Consider the following 13,327-nt stretch of genomic DNA (forward strand, 5'->3'; position numbering starts at 1 on the left):
CATCTATTTCTTTGTTTTGGCCGAGTATGGTTTCCAATCAGAGGCAGCTGTCTATCGTTTTCTCTGATTGGGAATCATACTTAGGCAGCCTCCTTCTCACCTGTGTTTGTGGGTAGTTATTTTCTGTTTTGTATTCTGTACCTGACGGAACTGTTGGCTTTTCGTTTAGTTATTTTTGTTCGAGTGTTTCTTTGTTTAATAAATCATTAGCACTTACCACGCTGCGCTTTGGTCCACTCCTTCCGACGAAAATTGTTACAACATCAACCTCAGTAAAACAGCGATGCCAACACTAAGCTAAACAGACAAACAAACCCGATGCCAACACTAAGCTAAACAGACAAACAAACCCAATCTGACAGTTAGATCCATTTGTAGCGTTGCTTGCCTCACTTGCCAGAGGATGTCTGAGTGAAGAGATTTTATGGTTGCTGATCTACAGGATCACGAAGGTTTGACCAACATGATCGCACAATGAACGCTCACATTGGTCGAATATCACAGCCAGAGAAAATGTTTTAAAAAATGCATATTTTCCCTGCCAAGCTGGTCTCTACCTCAGACAACCCTGAAATGGCCCTTCACCTTGACTCAGAGAAATGGTCCTTTAATGTTGTCCAGGACAGGAGACTAATCATGGAAAGCTACTGAAGTGGACACAAAGTTGCAGTGAAGCTGGACAGTGTAATAAACTGTTGAGAGTTTGGATACAATAAAGGACTGTATTTATGTTAACTATTGCTGGTTAGAGTTAGGGCTATCGTGATGGAGTGTCCATTCAAACACAAAGAGGAGGCTGAAGTCTGCAGGGTGATAAAGGGTAAATGTAAGGAATTTACTACAGATATCACCAGTATATAATTAATTGGCGGGGAAGTTTCAGGTTACGTCCAAAATGGCACACTATTCCCCACTAAATGAAAATTCCACTCTCTGTATTCTGAAAGGTCTATATCTAAACTTGATTGCTCACATACAAAACATTTTCGGACTTTATCAACAGCGGACAGACTAATGAAACAAATTTCAAAATATTGTTTTTGATTGGTATTTTCCTTTAAATGCACTACTTTTGACCAGGGCCCATCAGAGGAAAAGCACCCACAAAGCTTCCATATGCTGCAGTCATGATCCAAAAAATATGTTTTCACAAAAAAAAAAAAAGTTTGCACAGGGCCCTCTGTCTTGAGAGAGAGAGAGAGAGAGAGAGAGTTGACTTTGGGGTGACATGAAAGAGCCTACATTGAATTCCAAGCTTTAGTACACTTTCCAGCAGCTCTCTCCTATATCTAAACTAAACCACATGACTACCATAAAAACCAGGGCACCCTCATCCAACAACAGAATCATCATTGGAGACCCATACTACAGCAGCCTTCCACAGGGTTGCATGTAAAGGGATATCACCATGAACACTGCAAGCATAACCATCGTTCTGCTCACCCTCCTGGCAATCTTCTCAGCAACTGAAGGTAAATAATCATCCAATTTTTACTTAATATTGTATACGTAATTACTAATTCATTACTACTATTTTACTATTTTTATACTAGTGCATGATAGTTTATTACTTTATTGAATATATAACCTGGTTACTTTCATTTGAAGTTTTCCCAACTGATCAACATTCCAATAGTGTCGGTGACTCTTTACATGACAGTGTTCTTATTACGGTGTTATTATCATGTGTATACAGTAATAACTATTGTAACTACTACTCGTTGTTACACTGTATATACAGCAGTAACCCTTAACCTAACTCTAACCCTAAGCGATAACCATATATTTATGCATGTATTTTTGATATCATCAAACATCATACATCCTATATACCTATTTCGCAACAAAGCATCCTTCACTCATGCTGCCAAACATACCCTCGTAAAAGTGACCATCCTACCGATCCTCGACTTCGGCGATGTCATTTACAAAATAGCCTCCAATACCCTACTCAATAAACTGGATGCAGTCTATCACAGTGCCATCCGTTTTGTCACCAAAGCCCCATATACTACCCACCACTGCGACCTGAACGCTCTCGTTGGCTGGCCCTCGCTTCATACTCATCGCCAAACGCACTGGCTCCAGGTCATCTACAAGACCCTGCTAGGTAAAGTCCCCCCTTATCTCAGCTCACTGGTCACCATAGCAGCACCCACCTGTAGCACGCGCTCCAGCAGGTATATCTCTCTGGTCACCCCCAAAGCCAATTCCTCCTTTGGCCGTCTCTCCTTCCAGTTCTCTGCTGCCAATGACTGGAACGAACTACAAAAATCTCTGAAACTGGAAACACTTATCTCCCTCACTAGCTTTAAGCACCAGCTGTCAGAGCAGCTCACAGATCACTGCACCTGTACATAGCTCATCTATAATTTAGCCCAAACAACTACCTCTTCCCCTACTGTATGTATGTATGTATGTATGTATTTATTTATTTATTTAGCTCCTTTGCACCACATTATTTCTACTTTGCACTTTCTTATACTACAAATCGACCATTCCAGTGTTTTACTTGCTATATTGTATTTACTTTGCCACCATGGCCTTTTTTGCCTTTACCTCCCTTATCTCACCTCATTTGCTCACATTGTATATAGACTTATTTTTCTACTGTATTATTGACTGTATGTTTGTTTTACTCCATGTGTAACTCTGTGTTGTTGTATGTGTCGAATTGCTTTGCTTTATCTTGGCCAGGTCGCAATTGTAAATGAGAACTTGTTCTCAACTTGCCTTCCTGGTTAAATAATGGTGAAATAAAAATAAATAAATAAAAACATCATTCAAGATAAAAAGTGAAATCGAAATAAGAAATGTAAGACAAACCCATTGTGCTTTCCACCCTACCTCTATATAGGGAAAAGACAGCCACGGGTTCTACGCTGCCTTTGCCCCAACGTGCAGACTGGTCGTATTCCGTTCAGGAATCTGAAGAGAGTGCTGCATCTCCCTCCTCGTCCGCACTGCTCAAAGACTGAAGTCATGTGAGTAACTCCCTCAACTGATAAATCAACATAATAGCATTTATAATTGATTATTAATCAATTTTCTTCTCAGAATAAGTAAAAAGTACAAAATACATTTAAAAAAGGGTTTTGAGTCAGTCCATCAACTATGGAACGTCGTTTGGGTCTTTGCGTGTCAAAAAAGATACAAGTCAAATAACACTATTTGACGTGTCAAGTAACACTATTTGACATGTCAAATAAGCTTGTTGACCAATCAGGACCTGAATATGACTGCACGTCACATAATAATTTAACGCATTCATAATTGTTTTACGTAGTTATTACACATTGATTACACTAGCACTCGTATTTCATATATCACAACGATTCATCGATACGTATGCTATGACGCTTGTAAAGTTGTCTCGCGCACCTACAGTGCTGGTCATTAAAAAAAAGATAGCTAGCTCGCTCATGGATGCAAACAATGTTCTTCCCCAAAAACATAGCAAAATCTAAAATAACTAAATTCATAAGACAGTTCTTATTTGATTAATGGTGGTCGGACACATCTATGTGAAGCTAGCCACAATAAGGATTAGCCACAATGTTGACTTTGCGGTTAGCCTTCAAACTAAAGGTTTGTCATTGACAGTGATGCAAATGTGTACAAATGGTAGAATTCTGCCATTATTAAGTAGATCCTGCTAAATGAGATTGGAATGTTGTTATATAAAATCAACAAAAGACAATAATTTGTTAATTTAACAAAAATCTGTTGAAATCACACTGGATGTATTATACTTGAGAATTGCATTGCGGGCATACTTATTGCACTGTACAGCCTTAGCTATGGATTGTGGATCAATGACATGGGGTATCAGTCTACTCAGTGACACCCAGAGAACATTAGCGTCGTAGCTCTTATTGCGGGACTCAAACAACTGAATTGAGCCACATTTATTGTCAATCTATGTGTATTGAACACTATTCCTGAGGAAAAACAATACTGCGTGGATGTTGGTGAGTCTCTGATCCACCTCAATGCAGACGACACCATTCTGTACACTTCTGGCCCTTCTTTGGACACTGTGTTAACTACCCTCCAGACGAGCGTCAATGCCATACAACTCTCCTTCCGTGGCCTCCAACTGCTCTTAAATACAAGTAAAACTAAATGCATGTTCTTCAACCGATCGCTGCCTGCACCTGCCCACCCGTCCAGCATCACTACTCTGGAAGGTTCTGACTTAGAATATGTGGACATCTACAAATACCTAGGTGTCTGGTTAGACTGTAAACTCTCCTTCCAGACTCATATCAATTCATCTCCAATCCAAAGTGAAATCTAGAATTGGCTTCCTATTTCGCAACAAAGCATCTTTCACTCATGCTGCCAAACATACCCTCGTAAAACTGACCATCCTACCGATCCTCGACTTTGGCGATGTCATTTACAAAATAGCCTCCAATACCCTACTCAATAAATTGGATGCAGTCTATCACAGTGCCATCCGTTTTGTCACCAAAGCCCCATATACTACCCACCACTGCGACCTGTACGCTCTCGTTGGCTGGCCCTCGCTTCATACTCGTCGCCAAACCCACTGGCTCCAGGTCATCTACAAGACCCTGCTAGGTAAAGTTCCCCCTAATCTCAGCTCGCTGGTCACCATAGCAGCACCCACCTGTAGCACGCGCTCCAGCAGGTATATCTCTCTGGTCACCCCCAAAGCCAATTCCTCCTTCGGCCGCCTCTCCTTCCAGTTCTCTGCTGCCAATGACTGGAACGAACTACAAAAATCTCTAAAACTGGAAACACTTATCTCCCTTACTAGCTTTAAGCACCAGCTGTCAGAGCAGCTCACAGATTACTGCACCTGTACATAGCCCGTTTATAATTTAGCCCAAACAACTACCTCTTCCCCTACTGTATTTATTTATTTATTTTGCTCCTTTGCACCCCATTATTTCTATTTCTACTTTACACTTTCTTCCACTGCAATTCTACCATTCCAGTGTTTTACTTGCTATATTGTATTTACTTCGCCACCATGGCCTTTTTTGCCTTTTCCTCCCTTATCTCACCTCATTTGCTCACATTGTATATAGACTTATTTTTCTACTATATTATTGACTTTATGTTTGTTTTACTCCGTGTAACTCTGTGTTGTTGTATGTGTCAAACTGCTTTGCTTTATCTTGGCCAGGTCGCAATTGTAAATGAGAACTTGTTCTCAACTTGCCTACCTGGTTAAATAAATGTGAAATAAATAAATACATGTTTTGGAGTCTGATAACTCTGAGGAGGAAGTTGGGAAAAAATATCTTGGGTAGACTGATACCCCATTTCATTGATTCCAATCCTTAGGTAGAGCTGTACAGTGCAATATGAATGTCAATACACACAATAGGCTGACTGGGGAGGTGATTTCACACAGTCACAGTCCCGCGATAAGAGCTACAACGCTAGTATTTGCGTAAACTCTTCACAGTTGTGTTCTGTGGGTGTCACCGAGTAGACGGATACCCCATTTCCTTGCTTCACATTCCAACCTTTTCAACATTATCTAATCTAAATATGGCAAGATTCCACCAATTAACCTTCTGCATCACTTTCAATGGGGTACTTTTATTTTGAAGGCAAACCGCAAATTCCACTATTGTGCCTAATCCTTATTGTGGCTAACTTCACAACACATAACCTGGTCTGGTCGAGCATCATTAGCCAGATGAAGCTAGCTGGCTGCTTATAACGTTAGCGTTGGGCAACAGGGTTAAGTAGCTGGCTAGCTATTTATTTTCATGAACTGAAGTTCAATTTCAATAGGCGAACAACAAGTGGCTACCTAGCTAATACTTACAAGGATTCCTAAATCATTGCTAAGAATAATGAAAATGACTGCAGTTGTAGGCTGGTTGTGTGGTGCTAGCTAGGAACCAAGCTAAAGCTAGGTAGCTAAGCTACCTTAGAAGTTGCGGTCGAACAAATAATGCTTTATTATCAACGCGGTATTGAAAACACATCGTTTGTGGCCGGTGTTTGCTTGTTTGCAGACCTTTTTTGTACCGTTTTGACAGTGCTACTGATAGTAGTGGTGGCGCTTGGCTTGCACGTGCAAATTCAGAACACACAACAATCTATAATAGAACTGTGTTATTTGACGTGTCAAATTAAAAGCTTATTTAACGGGTCAAATAGTGTTATTTGACAATCAAAGTGTTATTTGACGTGTATATTTTTTGACACGCAAAGACCCAAACTGTGTTCCATACTCGACTGATAAATCAACACATTGATAGTTGATCATCAGGTTAAATGTGTTGACATTGATCTTCAGACTAAGTGTTGAAAACATGAAAAGTAACTTACAATAAAAAAAGGAAAGGAGGTTTAAGAATTTGCTCACAGGAACACAGAACAAAGGTAGTGGTGCACATCTTGAAGATAATGCATTAAAGGAATAGCTGGTCATTCCTGACCTTGAAAGAAGTCTATGGAGTACAGACAATCTCCCTTTAATTATTTTAGTATCACACTCAAAAATGGACGTCAACTTTGCCTGGACCCAAATGACCCCCCGGTGAAGATTCTGGTGGAGAGATCAACCAAAAGGTAATAGATAGCAATCCAAACAAAATTATGCTATTGTCTTTTCTTAGCGAGATAATTTCCTTGTCCCAGATCTGTTTGTGTTTTTATGCCAAGAAAGCAAAACAGCACAAACTGATCTGGGACAATGCTAGACAGATCATGGTTAATGATCAACATTTAAGAGAGACAGTCTACAGCATGAGTGTCAAACATACTGCCTGCGGGATTGTTTTTCTCAAATGTTTGTGTTTTTGTAGCTTGTTTGAGCAGGTTAGCGTTTTTTGTCATGAATCTTGTTCTGGAGGCAGCTCTGCAGAGAGCCCACTGGGCACACACTGGTTGAATCAACGTTGTTTCTATGTCATTTCAATGAAATTGCGTTGAACCAAAGTGGAATAGACGTTGAATTGACGTCTCTGCTTAGTGGGAGGTCACTAGCTGGCATAGCCACAACGTCATTAAATCTGATGTTAATCCTAACCTTAACCCTAAACTTAAATTAAGACCAAAAGCAACAAAAAAACGTCATGCATTTTTACAACTGTTAGGTTCTGAACAAACAGAGTAAATACTCAAAACGCATATATTTATAACCTCCTAATAGGCAGGGTCAACTCCTTACACGTCTAGACAGCCAATACATCTCTGAACTTAATTTGTTCCTCTCACTGGTGTAGTCATAGCCCTGCCTTATGCTAGAACCTTTGTTGGTGTGGAAGTGTGTGAGATAGGACTATATTAGGAGAGTCGTAGTGGTGGGCCCCTCTCCCAGAGGTTTCTTCTCACTTCATCTGTCGACTTGACCTCGAGACGCATTCCTCGCTCCTCCCTAGTTCCGCAGCTGGCATCCCTTATCAAGAGACTATTGCCCTTCACCTCCCTCCTTAGAAACATGGAACAGAATCCAAATCCCTATCAACCCTTCATTCACCCCAACATATACATTCCTTATACATGTAAAGTAATCAATAAGTTCTAGTATGGTAACATGAATAGGTATATTTCAAGCTAGAATCCAACACAAAGACAATTTTTACTTTGCAGCTGGCCTATCTAAGGGGAAATTGTTCAGTTCTGCCTCGTTTGACTTGTCTATCTTTTTCTCTTTCCCAGAATGCAGGAGAGTAAACATTCTAAAGTGGTTGGAAGCACTACTCATACCCTGTAACACTTGTTAACAAAATGGTGGACGTCATTCAACAACCTGTGTCTTGGACTGCCGGCCCAGTGCTCCCTTCTGATACAGCCCCTACAATGCAATGAATTGTATGGGCATTTTGCTCTGCGAAAGCTTTCACTAGCCGACTTTCTTCTTATGAGCGGAAATGTACAATGTAGCACATTTTGTGTGCTATGTCTATTGCTTGTGTTTATAATATGTTTATTACATATGTTTTAATAAAGATATGTTCATGATATGTTTACCTGTGAAGGACCCTGGAAGGGTCAGAGGAATGAGTCCTTAGAAGAGAGCTGCATACAGTAGGTAAATGAAAAGAGTTCCTCATAAGAGGACTTTTAGACCTTAGATCAAAGTGTCTGTCCATGTTATTTTTATGCTTTCACTTCATTTCCAAGCAAGCAAATAAAAGCAACATATTCATATTTGTTGACTGTATTGGTATATTTATGCTATTTCTATTTAACCTTTATTTTACCAGGAAAAACCTGTTGAGACACAGTCTCTTTCAAGTGAGACCTGGTCAAGAAAGCAAGCAGTCAATACAACATTACAAAATGTAAAACATACAACAAACAGCACACCAGCACCACACTTATATAATGTTCAATTTTCAGTCAAACCTTTGGAGTCCAGAAAATAAGCTCAATACTGAAGATAATGGCAGTGTAGTGTAGTCCCAAATGGAACCATATTACCTTTATAGTGCACTACACAAAAAGTGATTGGCTAAGCTCCGGGCGTTAGTCTATATCTTTGGTTTTTCTCTGTGCCTCTTTTGTGGGGTTATTGGTTCTGGTCTGGTTCTGTGAGAGGGATAAGTGTATAGGGAGGAAGGGGGAGGGAGAGGGATGGGGTGAAGGAGGATATGTCCATCGGGCTGGTGCTGGCGGGGGAGCGATGTGGCGGCAAGGCTGGACAATGGTGGATGGAGAATAGGGAACAAAGAGGGCCCAGACCCACCTGGCCACAGACCACTCACAAACAAGTTGGTAAGTGTGGTCAATGTGAGATGCATCCATGGCGGAAGTTCTCTGTACATACCTTGTGCCGTCTATGGATGGATTTCCTAGTGGGGAGGCAAACATGAACAGCCGTCTGAAGAAAGTCATTCTGTTCTGAGTGTATTGTCAAGGTCATGGGTCATTGGGGGACTCCGGGTTTGATCATTTAATTGCAGAGGTGGATGAGGGCCTCTAGCGGGTTGTTTGTGTTGTGAAGGGGGACTAGGAGGGGGAGACGATTTCTAGGAAGGAATTGGGGGTTTTGGGAGTTGTAATGTCAGGTGCAGTAAGGACCATGGGGGGACGGATCTGTGCCCGTAGGGGCTAGGCTGGGGTGATCAGGGGTGTTAAAAAATGGGGGGAGGTAGGGAGTGGTATGAGGAAAGGTTTTGGAGGGGATATGTTTCTTCTGAGGGAGTAGGGAGTTTGGTGGACTGCATGCTGGCATTGGGTTTGTGATTCTGGGGTTGTTTTGTTGTCTGGTGTGGTGTGTTGTTTTGACCAAATTTTCTGTTGGTTGTTTGTTGTCTGGATTTTGTCATCTAGATTTTGTCGTCTGGATTTGGTTCTGGCCATTGTGGTTCTTCTTCTGCAGTGGAACTCATATACATTTAGGGAACTCATACACTTCTTTAAGCATCAATGCAGCTACAAAAATGTCAACGTTAAACCACAACATGTGATAACTATGCAATAGAATGACACCAGAATGGATGGCTGATGTTTTACATGCTCCTAACCAACTGTCCTATGTTGTTCGTTTTTTGGTGTTGTTTGTAACTTATTTTTTTTACTCATTTTGTACATATTGTTGCTGCTACCGTTTCTTATGAACGAAAATAACTTCTGGATATCAGAACAGTGATTACTCAACTCGAACTGGAAGAATCATTTTTCATTAACAAGTCCGACGTGAAGGATATACTGCTTTCTCAGGAACGGGCCCAAATCCCCGTCATTTGCGTGAAGAAAATATGGAAAAAAAGGGGGCGGAGGTCAGGCTGCCTTCTGAGAATTCGTAGGTGAGTGAGTAAACTCCCACTGCCATCCGTTCTATTGGCCTATGTGCATTCTTTGGAAAATAAAATGGATGACCTACAATCAAGATTATTCTTCCAACAGGACATTAAAAACGAATATCTTATCTTTCACCGAGTCGTGGCTGAACGTCGACAAGGATAATATAGAGTTTGAGGGATTTCCCATGCCCAGCAGGACAGAGAAGCTACATCTTACCAGGTGCGGGGGGTCTATTTGTCAATAACAGCTGGTGCGCGTTATCTAATATTAAAGAAGTCCCGAGGTATTGCTCGCCTGAGGTAGAGTACCTTATGATAAAGTGTGGACCACACTATCTACCAAGAGAATTTTCATCTACATTATTCGTAGCCGTCTATTTACCACCACAAACCGATGCTAGCACTAAGACCACACTCAACCAGCTGTATAAGGCCATAAGCAAACAAGAAAATGCTCATCCAGAAGCAACGCTCCTAGTGGCCGGGGACTTTAATGCAGGGAAACTTAAATTCGTTTTACCTCATTTCTACCAGCATGTCACATGTGCAACAAGAGGAAAATAAACTCTAGTCCACCTTTACTCCACACACAGAGATGCATAGAAAGCTCTCCCCCGCCCTCCATTTGGCAAATCTGACCATAATTCTATCCTCCTGATTCCTGCTTACAAGCAAAAACTAAAGCAGGAAGTACCAGTGACTTGCTCAATACGGAAGTGGTCAGATGACGCGGATGCTATGCTACAGGACTGTTTTGCTACCACAGACTGGAATATGTTACGGGATTCATCAAATGGCATTGAGGAGTATATCACCTCAGTCATCCGCTTCATCAATAAGTGCATCCACGACGTCGTCCCCACAGTGACCATTCGTACATATCCCAATCAGAAGCCATGGATTACAGGCAACATCCGCATCGAGCTAAAGGCTAGAGCTGCCGCTTTCAAGGAGCGGGACACTAATCCGGACGCTTATAAGAAATTCCTCTATAGCCTCAGACGAACCATCAAACAAGCAAAGCGTCAATACAGGATTAAGATTGCATCCTTCTACGGCGGCTCAGACGCTCGTCAGATGTGGCAAGGCTTGAAAACTATTACGGACTACAAAGGGAAACCCAGCCGCGAGCTGCCCAGTGACGCAAGGCTACCAGATGAGCTAAATGCCTTTTATGCTCGCTTCGAGACAAGCAACACTGAAACATGCATGAGAGCACCAGCTGTTCTGGACTGTGTGATAATGCTCTCGGAAGGCAATGTGAGCAAGACCTTTAAACAGGTCTACATTCACAAAGCCCTGGGGTCAGATGGATTACCAGGATGTGTACTCAAAGCATGCGCAGACCAACTGGCAAGTGTCTTCACTGACATTTTCAACCTCTCCCTGACCGAATCTGTAATACCTACATGTTTCAAGCAGACCACCATAGTCCAAGTGCCCAAGGAAGTGAAAGTAACCTGCCTAAATGATTACCGCCCCGTAGCACTCACGTTGGTAGCCATGAAGTGCTTTGAAAGGCTGGTCATGGCTCACATCAACAGCATCCTCCCTGATACCCTAGACCCAATCCAATTTGCATACTGCCAAAACAGATCCACAGATGATGCAATCTCAATCGCACTCCACACTGCCCTTTCCCACCTGGACAAAAGGAACACCTATGTGAGAATGCTGTTCATTGACTACAGCTCAGCGTTCAACACCATAGTGCCCACAAAGCCAATCACTAAGCTAAGGACCCTGGGACTAAACACCTCCCTCTGCAACTGGATCCTGGACTTCCTGACGGGCCACCCCCAGGTGGTAAGGGTAGGCAACAACATGTCTGCTACGCTGATCCTGAACACTGGGGCCCCTCGGGGCTGTGTGCTTTGTCCCCTCCTGTACTCCCTGTTCACCCACGACTGTGTAACCAAACACGACTCCAACACCATCATTAAGTTTCCTGATGGCACAACAGTGGTAGGCCTAATCAGCGACAACGATGAGACAGCCTATCGGTAGGTGGTCAGAGACCTGGATGTGTGGTGCCAGGATAACAACCTCTCCCTCAATGTGAGCAAGACAAAGGAGCTGATCGTGGACTACAGTAAAAGGCGGGCCGAACAGGCCCCCATTATCATCGACGGGGCTGTAGTGCAGCGGGTCGAGAGTTTCAAGTTCCTTGGTGTCCACATCACCAACAAACTATCATGGTCCAAACACCAAGTCAGTCGTGAAGTGGGCACAACAACACCTCTTCCCCCTCAGGAGACTGAAAAGATTGGGCATGGATCCTCAGATCCTCAAAAAGTTCTACAGCTGCACCATCGAGAGCCTCCTGACTGGTTTCATCACCGCCTGGTATGGTAACTGCTCGGCATCTGACCGTAAGGCGCTACAGAGTGTAGTGCGTACGGCCAAGTACATCACTGGGGCCAAGCTTCTTGCCATCCAGGACCCATAAACTAGGCGGTGTCAGAGGAAAGCCCAAAAAATTGTCAAAGTGTCACGTCCTGACCATGGAAGCTTTTTTTAGTAGGTCAGGGTGTGACAGGGTAGTGTCTAGTTTAGATTTTCTATGTTGTCATGTTCTTGTTTCTGTATTTCTATGTTGTTGTTTTTTGGGATGATCTCCAATTAGAGGCAGCTGGTCATCGTTGTCCCTAATTGGAGATCATACTTAAGTAGTTGTTTTTCCCACCTGGGTTTGTGGGAGATTGTATTTTGAGTTAGTGTATGTTGCACCTCTTCGTCATGGTTTGTTGTTTTGTTTATTAGTCTATTTATATGTCTTGCATAGTTTCACAGTGATAATAAAATGTGGAACGATACACACGCTGCACTTTGGTCCCCTTCTTCATACGACAAACGTGACACAAAGACTCCAGTCACCCAAGTCATAGACTGTTTTCTCTGCTACCACACGGCAAGCAGTCCCGGAGCACCAAGTCTAGGACCAAAAGTCTCCTTAACTACCCCCAAGCTGTAAGACTGCTGAACATTTAACCAAATTATTTACAGTGACACCCCCCCCACCATTTGTTTTTTACACTCGTGCTACTCGCTGTTTATTATCTATGCATAGTCACTTCACCTCTACCTACATGTACAAATTACCTCAACTAACCTGTACCCCCGCACATTGACTCGGTACCGCTACCCCCTGTATATAGCCTCATTATTGTTATTTTATTGTGTAACTTTGTAATATTTTTTTACTTTAGTTTATTTAGTAAATTACTTCTTAACTCTTTCTTGAACTGCACTGTTGGTTTAAGGGCTTGTAAATTAGCATTTCACGGCAGTCTACCCATGTTGTATTCAGGACGTCACAAATAAAATGTGATTTGATTTGATAAACAGGAATGACATACGTCTCATGACAACTATCTGAAAGAGAAGCACCTACTAAACTACGCCTCGAGTCTTCTGATCTGACCAGCTGGGTCTTATCTCAATTACCCAGGACCAATAACCCAGCACAATAGGCAGGGTTGTGGAGTAATGGATTACAAAAAAAACAGTAACTGTAATACATTACGTTACCACCTAAAAATATTGTAATCAGATTACAGATACTTTTGAAAAACTAGATG

General features: G+C 42.1%; 1 protein-coding gene across 1 annotated transcript; it reads left to right on the forward strand.

Annotated features, from left to right (window-relative positions):
- The first annotated feature begins 1,340 nt into the window (after positions 1-1,340).
- groa (Growth-regulated alpha protein) lies at positions 1,341-8,147 on the forward strand. The gene is given in 4 exon segments (NM_001140855.1): positions 1,341-1,472; positions 2,858-2,984; positions 6,481-6,564; positions 7,657-8,147. Coding segments are annotated over 4 exon segments (330 nt in total). The 5' UTR covers positions 1,341-1,408; the 3' UTR covers positions 7,712-8,147.
- Positions 8,148-13,327: the final 5,180 nt, after the last annotated feature.

The sequence above is a fragment of the Salmo salar genome, chromosome ssa18 (genome assembly GCF_905237065.1).
Source record: "Salmo salar chromosome ssa18, Ssal_v3.1, whole genome shotgun sequence".
NCBI lineage: Eukaryota > Metazoa > Chordata > Actinopteri > Salmoniformes > Salmonidae > Salmo > Salmo salar.